Here is a 20,803-nt window from a genome sequence, read left to right as displayed (position 1 = left end):
AAAATGTTATGGCCGACGGTGTTAAACGCTGCACTTGGGTCTAGCAGGGAAGATTTCAACTTTTCAATACGAATGAAGGCTGAAAACTGATTAGATTAATGTCTGATGATCTTTTCTGTGCTTCTTCAAGTTTGTAACACCAAACATATTAAAGGATGATGTAAGGCTCACAGGAAGAGTTTAATTAGACACACATTTACTATTTTCTTTATACTCTTTCTTTCTTGACATGTTTAATATGATTACTATCAGAGGAGAAAATGACCCTTGTGTAGTTTAAAAAAGTTTTATTTAATCAAACTGTAATGTTGTTGAACTCTGACGGACGTGTCTTTTAATCTTGTCAACAAATCCTTAATCATCTAAATCTGCCATTTATCATCTAGTAAAATGTTCCCTCTGCTTCTGCTGCACATCTCCCCGGACACTCTCCGCTTCACCTGTCCTGTGCAGGTGGTCCAACCCCTGCCTGCCTCCTTAAACTGGGGTGTTTAAATCTCTTTACCTCTGTTGTGAACTTCACACAAAGTTTGTGGTAACAAAATCAAACTGACGAGGATCTCGTTTGAAAAACACACACTCACGAGACAAAATAAAAACAGACTGCTCAAAGCAAAAGCAGAGCCCTCACAGCTGGTAGTACAAAACACAGCGACAACATGCGTATTAGATACCCTCAGTGCCAGAAGCATAAATATGAAAAAATGTGATCACCAAGAGTATCCTAACAACGGCGTTGAGGTGGGTGTTACAGTAAAAAAAAAAAGTAGCCAAATTTTCATCTGAAAATGTTGAATTTTAGTAAAAACAATGCTCTGTAGTTTGATACTGTCGTTACAGACTAAGCAGATGTTTAAAGCCTTCGGACGCTCATTTGAAACGCACTCATTCTCCTTATCAGCTGGAAACATTAAAGCCGTAAAATGACTTTTTCAAACGGATAAAAACTATTGAACAACAGCAATGTTGAGCCTGTTCCAAAATTTGGATGTACATGTGTTGAAGGTGTGGGTCTTGTTGAATTATTAAACATACATTCTTTAATTTTTCGAGCCACAAAAACAACAACTTTTAATTTTCTTCTGCTTGAGTATCGGCCTCGGGTAGCTCTACTTATCATTGCTCAGTCAGTTGTCTGTTTGTGCTACTTTTTTAAGGAGCAGCGTATTATTGGTAAGGGTGACTTTATGTGTTTAGCTACTTAAGTGGAAGTACTGTGGATAGTTTTACCTTACATACATAGATCTACCAATACAGCTTCTGAGGTAACTGTTTACAAAATGTTATAATCTATTCAAAGGTTCTTTGCAATTTTACATTGATAAACATTATCCTTAACACATTTGGCCCACATAAAGTACTATGGCCATCACACTGTCATTTAGAATTGTTTAAATAACTCCTGTCTTAAGTCCTTCCATCAAAAAAAAAAAAAAAAAAAAAAAAAAACATGGTTCACTTTTACATCACAAAATGTTAGAAATATAAGTCGTTCATAACAAACTGAAAGGTTGGGAGTTTAAAAATCCAAACCGATGGAAGAATCAGAATCAGAATACTTTATTGATCCCTGGGGGAAATTATTTTTTGTTACAGTGCTCCATTATAAACCAACATTAAGACAAGACAGACAATACACTAACTAAGAATAGTACAATATATACATATATATACATACATACATACATACATACATAAGTCACTCATAAATAAATAGCTGGAAAAGAAACATGTGTAGCTGTAGCAGCAAACAGTGTGTTAAGTGGATGCGTTGTACAGGGAGATGGCCACAGGCAGGAAAGATTTCCTGTGTCGTTCAGTGGTGCTTTTCGGTAATCTCAGTCTCTCACTGAACGTGCTCCTGTGACTGACCAGCATGTCATGGAGTGGGTGGGAGGTGTTATCCAACATTGTCTTTATCTTGGACAGCATCCGCCTCTCCGACACCACCTTGAGGGTGTCCAGCTCCATCCCCACAACATTGCTGGCCTTACGGATCAGTTTATCGAGTCTGTTGGCATCTGCGACCCTCAGCCTGCTCCCCCAGCATGCAACAGCATAGAGGATCGCACTGGCCACAACAGACTCATAGAAAACTCATAGAAAATAGGAAGCAGAAGTAGAAGACTATAACGTCTCAGAGCACACGGTGTCTATTATTGTGTAGACATGTATAAATAAGAGCTTAATAAAGATGCTTAATTTCTTAAGAAATAAACAGGTGGAGTGATCTTTATCAAAAGTGGATGTTGCATCTGTGGCTAAACCACTGTACCCAAAAAAACTTTAAAAATCTACTGTGTGTGAGGCTGTGTAAGTAAAGCTTGCCCTTCACACCCGCGTGTAATAAACCATTTGTTGGGGGGTTGTGGATTTGGCACCTCAGCATTGTGAAAGTGGGGAAACATGTTTCTGGCTGTGCATAAGATTTCTGCTTACAACTTAGAATCTCAGTTCTAAATGAAATTCAGATGTTTTTTTTAAGTATGGCTAATGTATTATTTGACTTCTAAGACACACACACACACACACACACACACACACACACACACAAGAACAACACAGAGAAGAAGAAGAGGGGGTCGTTTTACTACGCATCATAAAAACGCAATCATTCATAACATGGACAGTGAGAAGTAAAACTCGTCGTCTTACCACATGTTATATTCTGTAAACTTAAAATAATCCGCAGAAATTAGAGTTTAGTGTTTTAATTCATCTATTAAAAAACACGAGTCAACATTACTGAAGTGACGCTTTAACGATGCGTCTTATCATCGTGTTTATGATGATAAAACATGTTCTCTCGTTAGTAGATGTCTGCGCTGTCACTTGTCACGAAAATGTTCAGAGCCAGGGTTCCTCTTTAATTACCATTGATCGTTAATAGGGTCACAAAAGATTTGTCGCATTATCCCCATAAACAAAATGCTTTTATAGAAATCATTGTGATACAAATATTTAGATTCTTGATTCACAATGTGCACGAACTCAAAATCTTTAGAGGTTCATATTTATAAAGTATCGCAAATAATACATTTATACCATTGTATGAGCTACACTTCTTGTAAAAACTGATTGAAAAAAGCTCCTGTCGTGACCTTCCTTCTGTGAGGACACACACACACACACACACACACACACACACACACAGAGAGAGAGGGAGAGGGGGGGGGGGGGGAGATCATTAGGATTGGAGGCGTTTTTTGGATTTTCACTTATTGTCGGCTTTACAGTCACATAAAATTCATTCCAATTTTTTGCCTTTGCTTCAATTAAGGTGTTTCTTTAAATCTACAGCAGCTCCCTTTTCAAAAGGTTTACTGACAACTGACAACGATCAATAGCAGCATACGTGGGGGGAAGAGTATGAGTCTTACGGTGACAGCGGGGCCGTGGGAGCCGGAGGGAGGGGTGAGGGTCCGCGCTAAATTTGCAAAGTTACTGATTTAAAAATTATATTTTTGAATTTTTAATTGCATGACAAACATACGATAGACTCTTGAGCATATTTATATAGCTAAATACACAACGGTATAACCGTGCTAAATAAAAGAGGTCCAAGTACCAAAGCACTCTAATGCAAGCCTCTAAACTGCATGTTGATAAGTACGTGAAGCGTACCTCTACAGCTGAAAACAGATTGTATCCATACTTTGAGGATCTGCTGAATTGTTTTTTTTTTTTGATGAACTGCAGATGATGATGAATTCCTCTTTATTGTAGAAACAGTCCCTAAGCTGTTGTTGCTCATACTTACCGAGTTCCCTAGCTACTTCCTTACTATGTCAGTAAACCTTTTGAAAAGGGAGCTGCTGTAGATTTAAAGAAACACCTTAATTGAAGCAAAGGCAAAAAATTGGAATGAATTTTATGTGACTGTAAAGCCGACAATAAGTGAAAATCCAATCACAGAAGGAAGGTCACGACAGTATCAGTAAATATGAACCTCTAAAGATTTTGAGTTCGTGCACATTGTGAATCAAGAATCTAAATATTTGTATCACAATGATTTCTATAAAAGCATTTTGTTTATGGGGATAATGCGACAAATCTTTTGTGACCCTATTAACGATCAATGGTAATTAAAGAGGAACCCTGGCTCTGAACATTTTCGTGACAAGTGACAGCGCAGACATCTACTAACGAGAGAACATGTTTTATCATCATAAACACGATGATAAGACGCATCGTTAAAGCGTCACTTCAGTAATGTTGACTCGTGTTTTTTAATAGATGAATTAAAACACTAAACTCTAATTTCTGCGGATTATTTTAAGTTTACAGAATATAACATGTGGTAAGACGACGAGTTTTACTTCTCACTGTCCATGTTATGAATGATTGCGTTTTTATGATGCGTAGTAAAACGACCCCCTCTTCTTCTTCTCTGTGTTGTTCTTGTGTGTGTGTGTGTGTGTGTGTGTGTGTGTGTGTGTGTGTGTGTGTGTGTGTGTGTGTGTGTGTGTCTTAGAAGTCAAATAATACATTAGCCATACTTAAAAAAACGTCTGAATTTCATTTAGAACTGAGATTCTAATTTGTAAGCAGAAATCTTATGCACAGCCAGAAACATGTTTCCCCACTTTCACAATGCTGAGGTGCCAAATCCACAACCCCCCAACAAATGGTTTATTACACGCGGGTGTGAAGGGCAAGCTTTACTTACACAGCCTCACACACAGTAGATTTTTAAAGTTTTTTTGGGTACAGTGGTTTAGCCACAGATGCAACATCCACTTTTGATAAAGATCACTCCACCTGTTTATTTCTTAAGAAATTAAGCATCTTTATTAAGCTCTTATTTATACATGTCTACACAATAATAGACACCGTGTGCTCTGAGACGTTATAGTCTTCTACTTCTGCTTCCTATTTTCTATGAGTTTTCTATGAGTCTGTTGTGGCCAGTGCGATCCTCTATGCTGTTGCATGCTGGGGGAGCAGGCTGAGGGTCGCAGATGCCAACAGACTCGATAAACTAATCCGTAAGGCCAGCAATGTTGTGGGGATGGAGCTGGACACCCTCAAGGTGGTGTCGGAGAGGCGGATGCTGTCCAAGATAAAGACAATGTTGGATAACACCTCCCACCCACTCCATGACATGCTGGTCAGTCACAGGAGCACGTTCAGTGAGAGACTGAGATTACCGAAAAGCACCACTGAACGACACAGGAAATCTTTCCTGCCTGTGGCCATCTCCCTGTACAACGCATCCACTTAACACACTGTTTGCTGCTACAGCTACACATGTTTCTTTTCCAGCTATTTATTTATGAGTGACTTATGTATGTATGTATGTATGTATGTATATATATGTATATATTGTACTATTCTTAGTTAGTGTATTGTCTGTCTTGTCTTAATGTTGGTTTATAATGGAGCACTGTAACAAAAAATAATTTCCCCCAGGGATCAATAAAGTATTCTGATTCTGATTCTTCCATCGGTTTGGATTTTTAAACTCCCAACCTTTCAGTTTGTTATGAACGACTTATATTTCTAACATTTTGTGATGTAAAAGTGAACCATGTTTTTTTTTTTTTTTTTTTTTTTTTTTGATGGAAGGACTTAAGACAGGAGTTATTTAAACAATTCTAAATGACAGTGTGATGGCCATAGTACTTTATGTGGTCCAAATGTGTTAAGGATAATGTTTATCAATGTAAAATTGCAAAGAACCTTTGAATAGATTATAACATTTTGTAAACAGTTACCTCAGAAGCTGTATTGGTAGATCTATGTATGTAAGGTAAAACTATCCACAGTACTTCCACTTAAGTAGCTAAACACATAAAGTCACCCTTACCAATAATACGCTGCTCCTTAAAAAAGTAGCACAAACAGACAACTGACTGAGCAATGATAAGTAGAGCTACCCGAGGCCGATACTCAAGCAGAAGAAAATTAAAAGTTGTTGTTTTTGTGGCTCGAAAAATTAAAGAATGTATGTTTAATAATTCAACAAGACCCACACCTTCAACACATGTACATCCAAATTTTGGAACAGGCTCAACATTGCTGTTGTTCAATAGTTTTTATCCGTTTGAAAAAGTCATTTTACGGCTTTAATGTTTCCAGCTGATAAGGAGAATGAGTGCGTTTCAAATGAGCGTCCGAAGGCTTTAAACATCTGCTTAGTCTGTAACGACAGTATCAAACTACAGAGCATTGTTTTTACTAAAATTCAACATTTTCAGATGAAAATTTGGCTACTTTTTTTTTTTACTGTAACACCCACCTCAACGCCGTTGTTAGGATACTCTTGGTGATCACATTTTTTCATATTTATGCTTCTGGCACTGAGGGTATCTAATACGCATGTTGTCGCTGTGTTTTGTACTACCAGCTGTGAGGGCTCTGCTTTTGCTTTGAGCAGTCTGTTTTTATTTTGTCTCGTGAGTGTGTGTTTTTCAAACGAGATCCTCGTCAGTTTGATTTTGTTACCACAAACTTTGTGTGAAGTTCACAACAGAGGTAAAGAGATTTAAACACCCCAGTTTAAGGAGGCAGGCAGGGGTTGGACCACCTGCACAGGACAGGTGAAGCGGAGAGTGTCCGGGGAGATGTGCAGCAGAAGCAGAGGGAACATTTTACTAGATGATAAATGGCAGATTTAGATGATTAAGGATTTGTTGACAAGATTAAAAGACACGTCCGTCAGAGTTCAACAACATTACAGTTTGATTAAATAAAACTTTTTTAAACTACACAAGGGTCATTTTCTCCTCTGATAGTAATCATATTAAACATGTCAAGAAAGAAAGAGTATAAAGAAAATAGTAAATGTGTGTCTAATTAAACTCTTCCTGTGAGCCTTACATCATCCTTTAATATGTTTGGTGTTACAAACTTGAAGAAGCACAGAAAAGATCATCAGACATTAATCTAATCAGTTTTCAGCCTTCATTCGTATTGAAAAGTTGAAATCTTCCCTGCTAGACCCAAGTGCAGCGTTTAACACCGTCGGCCATAACATTTTATTACAGCTATTATTAAATGGAGAGTGCTCTTCACACACTGAGGTTAATTATGAAGCTCCACAGGCTTCTGTGCAAAGACCAGTTCTGTTTACATTATACGTGCTTTAGAAGGCATAGCATAGCACAGGTCAGCTCAGCAACATCTCGACTTTGGCTTGTTTTTTCTGGTTAACGTAATTTAGAATTAAAGTTTAGTGTTCTTAGCATTTAGGATGGCCGTGGCGAGTAACTCAAGTGCTGTAAACATTTCATCAAAAGTTATCTGAGTTGGAAGGGTGGCTGTTAATAAGCCATTCTTAAGGAAGGAGAACAGAGAAAAATAAGGCTGAGGTGTGCCAAATTACACAAGAAATTGACTGGAAAAAGAAATCAGCTGTAATATGTCTTATGGAGTAATGAATCCAAATTTGAAATATGCATGGAAGAGGTCCGAAGAGAGATACAACAGTGAATGTCTATAGCCGTCTTTAACACAGCGTGGATACTCTACCGTGCTTTGAGGCTGGATTTCAGCCAGTGTTGTTGGAGCTCTTATCCAAATTAATCAAATTATGAATGTAGAAAAGTTCCACCAGATTTTGATCGACCATGTAATACCAAGTAATGTCTGATTGGCAGCAACTTTCAGTACGACAATGATCGCAAACATACTGCCATTGTAGTCAAAGTATGCCTGGATGAAACAACGCATCAGTCATGGATTGATCTCTCCAGGGTTCGAACCTCAAGATAATCGAAGCAGTGTGGGATCATCTTGACAGAAAACAAAACAAAAGGCATCCAGCATCCAAAGAAGAGTCTCGGATGTCTTTCAAGAAGCCTGCAGAACTAAGAAATTACAAGAAAGCTTACCTATTAGAGTTTAAGCTGCGTTGAAGAATGAAAGGCAGCTTTAACTGAACAAAAGGGTAAAAAAATCCCACATTGACGGCTAACTCAAGAGACAAAAAGCATTAGAACTCAAGTCATTACCGTACTTAAGGATAAATAAGTTAATTAATTACATTAATGCATAAGCAGAAAATAACCTACAGTAACTGCTTTGCGATATGGAAGTGCAAAAGACAACTGAAAGGGAGGATAGTTTCTATTAAGGGACAGAGGAACGATAAGAAACGATAAGAAATCAAGGAGTGTGGTGTAGATAAGTGAGGAAATCCGATCATTACTACAAATTTAGTTGAAATTTAAATATTTTAACTATGGTGTGTGAGGTGGGCCCCTGGGTGCCTCCTGTGAGGGCTGTCTGTTTTCCACATTCTGCAACGGTAAAATACGACTTAGAGGCGGATATTTGTTTTACCAAATGGACAATTGCTGTTGACAAAACTCGCCTCATGGTTGACTCTGAGAAAAAAACTCTTTCCCACAGAGGGGAATAAACTTATTCGAATATGAGCTTTTTTCCACTAAGGCTTATTTTATGGGGAGATGTACGAAATTATTTACCGGGTTACAAGCAATGATAATATCGGCTGTTGACTCCTCATTTTCATTTTCTGTCTATTGAGAAAACCCAGTGTAAAAGTAGCTAAAAGTAATGAAGAAAAAAACTTTGGTCTGACAAGGAGCAGGCTGCGCAAAACCTACCTTATAGATGTTTTAATAATAATAATATTGTTTTGGGGGGCGCGTTATAGGTTATAAGCATTGAGAAAAAACTGATATCTGATATCTCACTCCTCCTTGACCCGCGGTGTGTGTGTGTGTGTGTGTGTGTGTGTGTGTGTGTGTGTGTGTGTGTGTGTGTGTGTGTGTGTGTGTGTGTGTGTGTGTGTGTGTGTGTGTGAAACAAGATCGCCTGTCACGGCAATTATGGTTTGTTTTTTCAGTCCCTTGTAAAAGGGATTCTCAAAAGGAAAAGTAGTATTCAAAGAAAAGTATTCACTAAGGGATATTTATTCATTTTTACACATACGGGGTAGGCAGCCTGTAGGTTACAAGCGGATAGAAAGTTCTTCTTTTCATCACAAGCTATGGTGTAGCCTAAAAATGCAATTTGTTGCTAGGCAGATCATCTTAAAGGTTTTTTTTACTGCGTCTGTATTATAGGAAAATAAAATACTATTGAAATCTCTACAGGAAGTCACTCTTTATTCCCATTAAGAAATACAGAGAAAATCGTCATAATATTGAAACAGAATTCAGACTATGAGTTTGCGGAAAACTAGCTGCCGCTCTGTCTCTCTATACAGCACAAAATCAGCTGCTGCATCACCGCTGTGCTTCAGGAACCAAACCCCTCCCCTCATGTATATGGAACATGACGCATCAGGTCTGAAAATGACTAGACAATTCCGGAGTATTTCCGGAAGTGTCATAAGGTCCGGATCGAGGCCTTCCTTAGTAAATATGCTGTATTTGAATATGGCATATTCAAAGCCTTCTTCTTTGGGAGAGCAGATCTCATCGGACACAGGAGAGCTGCTGGGCTGCAGAATGAAATCCATCTTGTGTGTCTGAGGCTTAGAAATTGTGAACTCCTCCTCTCTGCTTTTATTCTCCTCCCTCTAAAAACTTTTTTCTTTTTTTTTCCCAACAACAGATGGCGCGCTTCCGGAGGTTTACCCCCCCTCCCTTCTCAGGATGCAATTCGACACGCTTAGCGACAGATGGCGCGCTTCCGGGGTTCGCCCCCCCTTCTCCGGATGTCGGGGGGTTCCCGCCCCCCCCCCCTTCTCCGGATGCAATTCGTCACGGTCATTACTCGCTTCCGGGGGGGAGGGGGGAGGTCAAAAGGTCATGATTAGGGCCATCAATCACTTTGGATTAAATTTTGTCATAAACCGTATGGGAGTATCTCTCTATAAGTTATTCCAATGTTCATACATTTGGCAAAGATATGTTTTTTTCCAGATTTAATTTTGAGTACATGTCATTTTTGTTTTTGAATGCTGTGTTTCACTTTAATTTACACTAAAATAAGCCTTTTTCCAAATACCAAAAATTCACTCCTGACTGTTAATAACACCGTGCTTCCCGCTAGATGATAGGACCCACTCACCATGATGGGGTGAACTCCACATGGGCATCAAAAAATCCTGTCACCTCAGCAGTGGCTACCTTCCAACCCTCGATCCTGGCCCTGATCAATCCCTCTCTCTTTTGGTTCCTTACAATCTTCACCAGGCCGGGATAGCGTTTGTTCACATACTCCTCCAGTGGACCTTTCAGTTGCTCTACAGTTCAGAAAATGAAGATAACACATCAAACAAAACAAGTCAGAAATGCTTATAAAGACTGATCTTTAGTTGATCTTTGAATCTGCAGTTTAGCTTATAATCTGCACATCTATCCTTGAACAGTCTGCCAGCTGGAGTTTTCCAGTATTTGATCTGATGTCAGGACTAATAAAGCCTGAAAAGAATATATCACCATTGCAGCTAAGTTGGCGAGTTTAAGAAGAATCCCTACATGCTAAAGAAAGTGCTTGTATTTTTTTCTTAGCTTCTCTAACATCAGATCCATTGCAGCCCTCTTTACTGAAGAAAGGAGGAAAAAAAGAAAAATGCTGTTCCAGAGTCCCCTCTGGCAGCAACAATCAAAGCCTGACACATTATGCCTAGCTTGCATAATTATTTTCATGCAATCACAATAATTGGAATTCATGTCGATAAATATGAAAGGACAGCAGAGTGAGCTTAAGCAACCATTCCCAGTATGACAACTCTTTTGTCTCACTTCTCTCACTGGCAGCCTGCACTCCTTTATAAACCTCACATCAAGCCTTAGTATTGGTTGTGTGAAACAACATGATAAGAACACAAAGGGCAACCCACTAAGCACTAAATGGTAAATGGCCTGCATTTGTATAGCGCTTTTCTAGTCCCTAAGGACCCCAAAGCGCTTCACACTACATAATAAGTATTTGGTCAATAACAAAAATACAACTCAATACTTTGTAACATAACCTTTGTTGGCAATAACAGAGGTCAAACGTTTACTATAGGTCTTTACCAGGTTTGCACACACAGTAGCTGGTATTTTGGCCCATTCCTCCATGCAGATCTTCTCGAGAGCAGTGATGTTTTGGGGCTGTCGCCGAGCAACACGGACTTTCAACTCCCGCCACAGATTTTCTATGGGGTTGAGGTCTGGAGACTGGCTAGGCCACTCCAGGACTTTCAAATGCTTCTTACGGAGCCACTCCTTTGTTGCCCGGGTGGTGTGTTTTGGATCATTGTCATGTTGGAAGACCCAGCCTCGTTTCATCTTCAAAGTTCTCACTGATGGAAGGAGGTTTTGGCTCAAAATCTCACGATACATGGCCCCATTCATTCTGTCCTTAACACGGATCAGTCGTCCTGTCCCCTTGGCAGAAAAACAGCCCCATAGCATGATGTTTCCACCCCCATGCTTCACAGTAGGTATGGTGTTCTTGGGATGCAACTCAGTATTCTTCTTCCTCCAAACACAACGAGTTGAGTTTATACCAAAAAGTTCTACTTTGGTTTCATCTGACCACATGACATTCTCCCAATCCTCTGCTGTATCATCCATGTGCTCTCTGGCAAACTTCAGACGGGCCTGGACATGCACTGGCTTCAGCAGCGGAACACGTCTGGCACTGCGGGATTTGATTCCCTGCCGTTGTAGTGTGTTACTGATGGTGACCTTTGTTACTTTGGTCCCAGCTCTCTGCAGGTCATTCACCAGGTCCCCCCGTGTGGTTCTGGGATCTTTGCTCACCGTTCTCATGATCATTTTGACCCCACGGGATGAGATCTTGCGTGGAGCCCCAGATCGAGGGAGATTATCAGTGGTCTTGTATGTCTTCCATTTTCTGATGATTGCTCCCACAGTTGATTTTTGCACACCAAGCAAATACTTATTTTCCACCCTGATTTACGAATAAATTCTTTACAAATCCAACCATGTGAATTCATGGATTTTTTTTTCACATTCTGTCTCTCACAGTTGAAGTGTACCTCTGGTGCAAATTACTGACCTCTGTCATCATTTTAGGTGGGGGAACTTGCACAATCGGTGGTTGACTAAATACTTTTTTGCCCCACTGTACCTATGAAAATATACTCACTGTATATATATATATAATCAAAGCATTTCTTTAGCAAAGTGCACATACTAGCCCTTTTTAAGTTCATTGACATATGTGCACTCAAACAGGCCCAATGAGATTGAGGGTTATACCCCAATTATTTGTGTTAGGTTTGTAAGCTTTTCCAAATGAATACAGAAAATCAGCAAAACCACCATAAAGAAAGCTTATTTAAATAAAGCTGATATTGGGAGAACAAAGCCCAAGGGGTGGAAAATGAGTAAAAAACCTGTGAAGCAGAGAATAACATGAGGGACTGTTGCAGAGCGCATGAGTGAAACAAGCTCACAGATGAGCTGACAAAGATTGGCAGAAATCACTTTAGAGCAGCCGGGTAATAAGGAACAGGTGAACATAGAGTGGAGCAGATAATTACGAGCAAAAACCCAAACAAATACTTTCAGACAATCCTAAAGCTCTTATTTAGTTGCATAGAGCCATGTGTGAACATTTTGTCTTTACATTTTGCTTCCAAGGAACCGAACTGTCTTTTAATTCTGTAATTTATTTCACGTTCTTCAGGCTTTCTGAAGCTCCTTCAAATTTTTCTTTGGACATCATTTTATCATAATTTTCAGTGCAGTCCTTTATTTGTTTGTTCCTATGAATCATTCACACATAATAAAGGCACCTAACTCAAGGGACAAATTCGTTACTGGCACATTACCAGCAGCTTGTCACAAATACACAATTTGTTTCCTGCACAAAAAATGACAACGATAACACACCAGCAAGGTGATTACCAAAGAGCTATTAGCCAAAAACTTGACATATGTCAAGAAACTAAACAAGTAGAGGACAAAAGAACTGGCAGCTTAAATAAAAACATCTACAGCAGACGAACAGAATTTGAAAGTTGTGTCCTTAAGAAATAACACAAAACTGACACACAACCTGAGAGATGCATCTGGCATCTTATGTTTGCAAGTTTCAGTAAACTGCTGCATCTATTTCCCATTTTCCTAGCAAAATACAAAGACATGATGGCTTATTAGCTCATCCTATCCTAAATAACCACTAATGTATGCCAACTATTGTCACTGCTACACTATCAAAAGCTGAAAACAAACATAAAAAACATACAAATTCATCACCACAACAACACAGTTGATAAATAAAGAAATACAGAAGCACACATGCAAATAGAGAGATGACATAAAAGTTCTCACTCAGCTCCCTGCGGTGCTGTTTTAAGCTCCAACTCACTCTAAACAACACCAACGGGGGTCTACTGCTTCCTGAGCATCAACGACCGCGCCACCTTTTTAAGATAAGATAAGATAAGATAAGATAAGATAACCTTTATTAGTCCCACACGTGGGAAATTTGTTTTGTCACAGCAGGAAGAGGACAGTGCAAAGGTTATTCACTAGTTTCAGTTTTATAATAATATAAAACTTAATTATATAATTATATTCAGGTTACATGACACTTATTGTATAAGATAATTATTTCTGGGATGCTGAATGACAATTTGATGTGTATTTTGTTGCTTTCAGTAGAAATCCTGCTGATGACTCAGTGGATTTTAGATGGAAATTCTGTGTTTCACTCACTATAAACCATCTTCTAATCAGAGGGCGAAAAAGCCACTCTTCTTATTTGGTATTAGCTGAAGAAAATATTTAATCTATACTGACCGTCATCGCTGTTGTCGTCCACCAGGATGACCTCCTTGAGCAAGTGTGTGATTGACAGCTGAGTGGACTGAGCGCAGGATCACCGACAGAGCCTCGTTGACGAAGATGAAGATGAGGGAGATTTGGGGAAGGTCTCTTGAGTAGCTGACCTTTCTACATCTGTAGAAAGACACGACACAACACCTGTAAACTACTTGCATTAAGTAATACGAGGTGCCAGTGGAGCACTAGAGTGATGGTTTGGGAAAAGTAGTCTACAAAGTTATACAATTAAAAAGACAATCATGATTTTGTATTGATGAGCCCATTTACCATGATTTCTAACATTTCTGATCAATTGAATGTTGTATTAAATAACAAGGAATATGCCTTTCTTTTTAAAAAATGAGGACATTTCTCAGTGAACCTTAATTTTTGAGTGCTCGCATATTTAATTTTGAATTTGTAAAAAAGACTAAACTACCTCCATAGAGCTGCTGACGTCTTGTTCAATGGGGCTGAAAGGCAGAGCAAGTGCTGCTTCCTGTTCAACTATAATCACAAGGATTTATTTTCCACATTGGCCTTTTAACTGCATGTGCTGTTTCAGATAGAAACCCTATTTTAAACTTGTTTTGTTTAAACAGCTCTAATGAAGCGGAAAGCGGCAGGGTGAGGCTTTGGCTCTAAGTTTAGCACATGTGGGAAAGGAAGGGGCTTCTTTTATTGTCTCCTTTTCACGTCTTTTTTTCTTTTATCGATTATCTTATTTCCTCTGTGAAATAATAGCTAATTAGAAGTTATTCTATAACAAATCCAGTGTTTTCAATTCACGAGGTTGGAGAACACTTTTTTAGGGTTTTTGGCAGGAAACCATTAGAAAACAGAAGGCAACATTAACAAGATTAACCACGAAGAACTGGGACATTTGTCACCTTTTTTCTCCTTCTGATACAATATTGCAAAAGTCTTGAGGCATCCTCATTTCATTATATTCTGCTGGGAAAATGGGAAATAGGCAGAGCAATTCACTTAAACGTGCAAACATAAATGGAAATACAGTACATAAGGCAAAAATGTACTTGAAAGTCAATATTTGGTATGGCCACCTTTACTATCGAACATAGCCTGGACTCTCTCTTTCCGGAACACACTGCTTTAATAAATGTTGAGGTCTGGGCTCTGGGGAGGCCAATCCATGACTGATCTAGGTATACGTTTACTGCATTCACCGTGTGTTTGGGATCATTGTCGTAATGAATAAAAATATGCCTTTTCCAACTAGATGCTTTTCAGCTGGGACTGCATGATTAATGAAAATCTTAATATCTGGTTCATATTTCCATCAGCTTTCTCAAGATTCCCAACACCACTGGCAGAGCCTTCATCGTGTTTTACAGATGGATGTAAACACCCTCTGTTGGAGTCATATCAACAATTATTTGAACCAAAAATGTCAAATATGAATTCATAATGCTGTAAGACCTGTTGCCACTGATATAGTCCAGTTCTCGTGTAATTTACCATACCTCAGCCTTTTCTCCCTGTTTCTCTTCACTAAAAATGGCTTCTTGACAGCCTTCCACTGAGACCGTTTCTGATGAGGCTTCAGCAAACAGCAGATGGATCCATTAAAGGGCCAGTGCATCTCTCAGGTACTTCAAGTCTTTGCTTTTCTTTATATTTTTCTACATCTTAAGGACATGATTTCCAGATACAGTTCATCTGCTGTACAGAGTTATTTAGTCCTGCTACTTTTCCGGTTTCCTCAATTTTTTTAAGGACTCACAGCACGCCAGATTTTTGGGAACCACCTAGTTGGTTCAAAATGTTATTTTTACCTATCAGATTTTGTTATCTTTTAGATTCTTAAAGTGCTATGCTGTGGTGTGCTGGGGGAGCAGCACAGCAAAGAAGGACTCATCCAGGCTGGAAAAACTGATCAGGAAGGCTAGCTCTGTGGTCGGCATGAAGCTGGACACCCTGGTGACAGTGGCAGAGAAAAGGACACTAAAGAAACTGATGGACATTATGGACAATGCCAGGCATCCTCTGCACACGGCCATTAACAACCAGAAGAGTCTGTTCAGTGACAGGCTGCTTCTCCCCAAGACAAGAACTAACAGACTTAAAAACTCCTTTGTCCCACACGCCATCAGACTGTTTAACTCCTCTCTGGAGGGGAGAGGGAGGGGAAACAGGAGGACAAAGGAGGGGGGAACAACTAAGCTGTAGTGCCTCTTCACCTCACTGTGCAATACCTTTTGTGCAATACTTTTGTAAATAGTCAACAGTGCAATAGACCTCAATACTCGATACTTTGGGAGCCATAAACATCATTAGACCAGTGCACATATTGGTAAATGGACTGGTTCTTATATAGCGCTTTTCTACTCTTCTGAGCACTCAAAGCGCTTTACACAACTTGTGCATTCACCCATTCACACCCATTCGCACAAGCACATTGTTCTAGGTGCTTTCTAAGTAACATTCACACACATTCATACTCCGATGGATGCATCGGAGAGCAATTTGGGGTTAATATCTTGCCCAAGGATATTTGGCATGCAGACTGGGGGAAGCCAGGAATCGAACCACCAATCTTCCGATCAGCAGATGACCTGCTCTACCGCCTGAGCTACAGCCACCCCCTTATTGTCTCTATTGTGCTCTGTCTTGGTTGTTGAGTTGACTAATGTGGAAATAAAATTTATCCAGCAGTAAACCTGAGTTTGCGGTGAGGGAAGCATCTTGTACAGTACAGCACTTTCCAGCAGGAACTTCGATAGAATGTAAAATAAAACATTTTGTGTATTTTAAAATGACATTCAGTGTGTTTTTGTTGTTGCTGCACTAATCAACCACTTACTACTAACTGCAATGGTAGTTTATTGGATTGGAAAGTGTGGCGATGCTCGCCACCTGGTCTCCCTTCTTGCTTGTTGGTGTGGGCAGGTCTCATTTGTAGGTGCTGAAGAGCTGCTGTGGCTCATTTCCATCAGTGGCACTGGCAATACCTGGGCTCATTCTGTCAGTGAGGTAGTTGAAAAACCCCAGTTGGGTAAAGCGTTTGGGGGTTTTTGTTAACAGACATGCTTATCTATTTAGTTGGTGTTATTTTTTTCAGCTAAATTTTTTAGTGCAATTAGCACTTTCAGCATCAATCCATAGCAATGTGTTGTATTTTTCACATTGTCTGTGTGTAAAATACATATGTAAGCATAGATTACACAAAGGATCCTGCACGCCAAGCTGGATACAAATAGAAATCCCTGGAAACAATTCTTTCTGCGCTTAAGAGCAGCTTCCTATTGCAACGCTGGAGGATTTGTCACCATTACTGGATACGCTGCAGAAGCACAGCAAAGCAGTGACTGTGTGGAGTCGAAAACTATTACACCAACTACACTACACAGTCACCCACATTACCCCAATCACTGGCGTGTTTACACAACAGAGACGCTGAGTCTTTGTTACGGGCGCCAGCCACTGTGGCCTCGTTGTGTGGACACAGAGAGACCTTGCTGTGACTCGCGTCTTCCCTGCTGTGGATTTCTGGAAACCGCGCTTAAAGAAAGCACAAGACTTCTTTCGTAAAATGTGCCTTCCTGAACTTGTTGGGAAATACTTCTCGAAACAACGTGCTGCTCTAAATAGCCTGTAATGTTTCATGTTGTGGTTAAAGATTGATGACAGCTGTGTGGTGCGATGTAAATAGTTTGCATTTCATTTTTATGTGATTGCTGTGTACATGTGAATAGATCTATAATAAAGAAAAACAAACAAATATACTATTCTTTTTTGTTTTATTAAAACAACTTCACACAAAGTACAACTATTTACAATGTACAGTACATCCAAAAGAACAGCTTTAAGAATACTCAACAGGAGCAAGTGTCATTTGGCCCTGGTTTGACAACAACACTGGGGCACATATTAACAAAAACACAGCAAACCTTAACGATCTTATCAAGAAGTGTTGTGTCTTCAGCCTCACATGATAAGAGTAATCAGACTGTGTGTAACATTTTGAACTTGTTGCGCAAACTACCTATTACTCGCTCAACATGAATTCTCAGGTGGGCAATTGCTCTCGTTTGTTCAACGTCCCTTGCATCAAGTTGACAGTAGCCTTTTGTGAAAGCTGGAATCTTGACCTCCGCACACATCATTCCTACAGCATCTCTGATGTCAAAGCCTCTGTCAGCCAATACTACGTCCCCTGGTAACAGCTTTTGAAGAATGCCACATCTCTCTATGATGTGTTTATCTGATGCACGACTAGGGCTGGGCCATATTATACCATTCACGGTAATACCGGTATAATGTTAGGCAACGATAGGAAAATGAAATATCGCGATAGAATGGGAGTAAAACGCGCATGCGCAGTGCCTTTGTTTTCATACGCACATGGCCGATTGTTGAGTGAAACAGATGAACCAGAATTGGTTTGTAAAAATGGTGCAACTTCCGTGATGTGGAACTGGTTTGGTGTTTGTCTGTCAGATACACGACAAAGCACATTTTTTTGCAGAACATGAAAGCGGTCGTCGTTATTGTCGTATTTGTCGGACTAAGATGCTCTTAAATCTGGGAGTAATCTGGGTCCTAAACTCCGTATGCTTCAGGTCAAACAACACTGCAGCATCACTGAGAGTTAAAAACTGTCTAAATTCTTTCATCTTTAGTAAAACGATCAGCATTGCTGCTTTACCAGGTGTAACTATAAAGTTTAACTTCCATGAAAACAAAAAGTTATTACATTTAATGGAGTTAGAAGTTAGCAGGAAGCTAGCGGAAGTTAGCTCGCTAGTTTCGCTAGTTACCTAAGCATGATATAGCATGTTCTGACTGAGAGATTTCTGAACAAATTAAAACGTACAGCTCTGCTATCACTTCCAACATAAATGAAGACAGGAAACTAAACAGCAGTGACGTTTGTAGGGTTACTGAAGTTGGGCTAGCTGGTATATAATGATGTGCTACGTGATCGCTAGCGACACAGCTATGTTAGCATAACATAAACAGTGAAGCTGGAGGACGAACACTAACACTTTTCCACTTATAAAAGTTAACGTGAAGGTTCTTCATGGTTAGAGACAAATGCAATCGCATGGCAGGATGCTGTAAACGGACCAAACTTCAGTCAGGAGAACAACTGAGATAATCTATCCACAATACCAGGTTAGTCATTAATATACTGCAACAACATGGGAATAGAGCAGCTGCCAGAGAATTCAACATTAATGAATCAATGGTACAGAAGTGGAGGAAGCAAGAAGAATGAGTTTAATAAAGTTTGATTTATCTGACTGCTTTGTTTCGCTTAATGTGCCTTATAATCCCGTGCACCTTATGGTCCGAAAAATGCGTACTGCACACTGCAGTTTAATGTTGCAAAGCACCTCTTTTTAACTTCAGTGGATATTATACATGGTTATGCTCAGGATATGTCAGCCCATTTCTACTGGAAATGCCTTTTGGTTAAACTTTCAGCAAGGAATTTGCATTTGCACTGTTACATTTTTATAAAGCTTTAATGTACATAAAAACCAGCTTCTTGTTTAAGTGAAAATAAATGGAAGGTTGTCTTTTTGCGCTAGTAATGTTGTGGAGTTGTATTTTGTCTCGCATCAATTATATCGTCGGTTATATCGTTATCGCAAATTTTCAAATATATATCGTGATAAATATTTTTGGCCATATCGCCCTGCTCTATGCACGACCCCCCATCCCCTGGAAATGAAAGAAATAGCTCCATGGGGTGTAATCCCGATGAGGTATTTTATGGTCTGTGTACCCTTGTAATGAGAGTATGTTTGTGCGCGTGCCTTTAAATTAGATGGTCTTTCTGTTCGAATCTCAAAACAGTCAACAATGATTGCTACTCGTTTTCCAAAAGTTTCAGTAAACTGTGGAGGCATTGTCGCCTGCAGACAGTGCCTCTCAGGCCAGTGCACCAGTGCTCCTAAGTGGGCATACAAAACATCAATGGTATCGGTGAAGACAGAAGACAGTGTTTTGTGCGACACATGGAATAGATGACAAAGATGCTGGACTGGAAGATCAAGTCTCAGACGCATTAGTGTGAGTAAGAGCATTTGGAAACCTGTCAGTTTCTTCGGTATTGGCAGGAAATCTTTGACAGTGTTGAAGAGGGACATTAAGACAGCATAACAATATAGTCCAGTGTAATATCTTACTTTTTCGGTATCGTCCTTTAAGAAAGTTTCATTCAGCTCTGTCTTTTGCAACTGTGCTCGAAGCAGTCTGTTCTCCTCCAACAGCCGGTTTATTTCTGCTCTGCCCTGTTGACTGCACACACAGTCCTTCGTCTGCCCTTCAGCTTCCGTGACGCTGTCACTCCCATCACCACTGTCCACATTTGCAGCTGGTACGTCAACCTCCACTTGTCCAACACAACTGCTGTCCACTGCCTCCATGACATGGTTGTTGTTCTTCTGTCAGACCTTCATCGATCATCAAGCCTGTAAGATAAAAAATAGTGCATAGACTTAAGGTTAATGTACACCAATATTCCAATGACAGGTGTGTGATTCATCTTTAAGTTATGTGCGGATTAGTGTACCATAAGAGCAATTTAGTATGTTTTCAGAGGGGGGTGTTTACCTGCAATGGGTGCTCTTTTTCGCTTCCGTTGCATACGCCTTGCGTGCCGGTCCGAGTCTGACACAGGTTTGTCGTCGTGCCCCATGTGCAGTGTTGGTGCCCAGTCTGGATTTGTTACATCCATTTCATATGCTGGTTTGCCTGCAATAATGCCAAATCAAAAGCTACTCAGTCGACATGACGTGGTTCTGCAGCATCACACATTAGCATGTTTTATCTCATTATCTATGACCGCAGCGCATTGAAAAAAAACCCACTAAAAGCCTTTTGGTTTGGTCCTTTTACAGCATCCTGCCATGCGATTACATTTGTTCCTGACCACCGAGAACACTCACGTTAACTTTTATCGAGTGGAAAAAAAGTTAGCGTGTTTATATTGTGCTAACATAGCTGTGTTACTAGCGGTCACGTAGCACATCATTATATACCAGCTAGCCCAACTTCAGTAACCCTACAAATCAATCAATCAAGCTTTATTTATAAAGCACTTTTCATACAGAAAAAATGTAGCA

General features: G+C 39.8%; 1 protein-coding gene, 1 long non-coding RNA gene and 1 pseudogene across 2 annotated transcripts; 1 reads left to right on the top strand and 2 right to left on the bottom strand.

Moving 5' to 3' along the window:
* LOC146693610 (polypeptide N-acetylgalactosaminyltransferase 17-like) overlaps positions 1–14,640 on the bottom strand; it is a 33,017-nt pseudogene extending 18,377 nt beyond the window's left edge.
* Positions 14,641–14,702: 62 nt separating this feature from the next.
* Positions 14,703–17,377, top strand: LOC146693609 (uncharacterized). Its single transcript, XR_014923812.1, has 3 exons — positions 14,703–15,139; positions 15,240–15,316; positions 15,527–17,377. It is a non-coding gene; the product is annotated as an uncharacterized LOC146693609 (long non-coding RNA).
* Positions 17,378–17,450: 73 nt separating this feature from the next.
* Positions 17,451–20,801, bottom strand: LOC146693608 (uncharacterized). Its single transcript, XM_085478623.1, has 2 exons — positions 20,292–20,801; positions 17,451–20,149 (listed from the first exon to the last, which is right to left on the bottom strand). Exon 2 carries the CDS (start codon positions 20,102–20,104, stop codon positions 19,319–19,321), a length of 786 nt encoding a protein of 261 aa, XP_085334749.1. The 5' UTR covers positions 20,105–20,149; positions 20,292–20,801; the 3' UTR covers positions 17,451–19,318.
* Positions 20,802–20,803: the final 2 nt, after the last annotated feature.

This window comes from Copadichromis virginalis, linkage group LG14, assembly GCF_057382275.1.
Source record: "Copadichromis virginalis isolate Kocher_CV1m ecotype Utaka linkage group LG14, C_Virginalis_male_GT1.1, whole genome shotgun sequence".
Classification (NCBI taxonomy): domain Eukaryota; kingdom Metazoa; phylum Chordata; class Actinopteri; order Cichliformes; family Cichlidae; genus Copadichromis; species Copadichromis virginalis.
This window is presented reverse-complemented; position numbering and strand designations above follow the sequence as displayed.

Coding starts and splice junctions, on each gene's coding strand:
- LOC146693608 (XM_085478623.1), bottom strand. CDS start 20,104: ATGGAGGCAGTGGACAGCAGTTGTGTTGGACAAGTGGAGGTTGACGTA.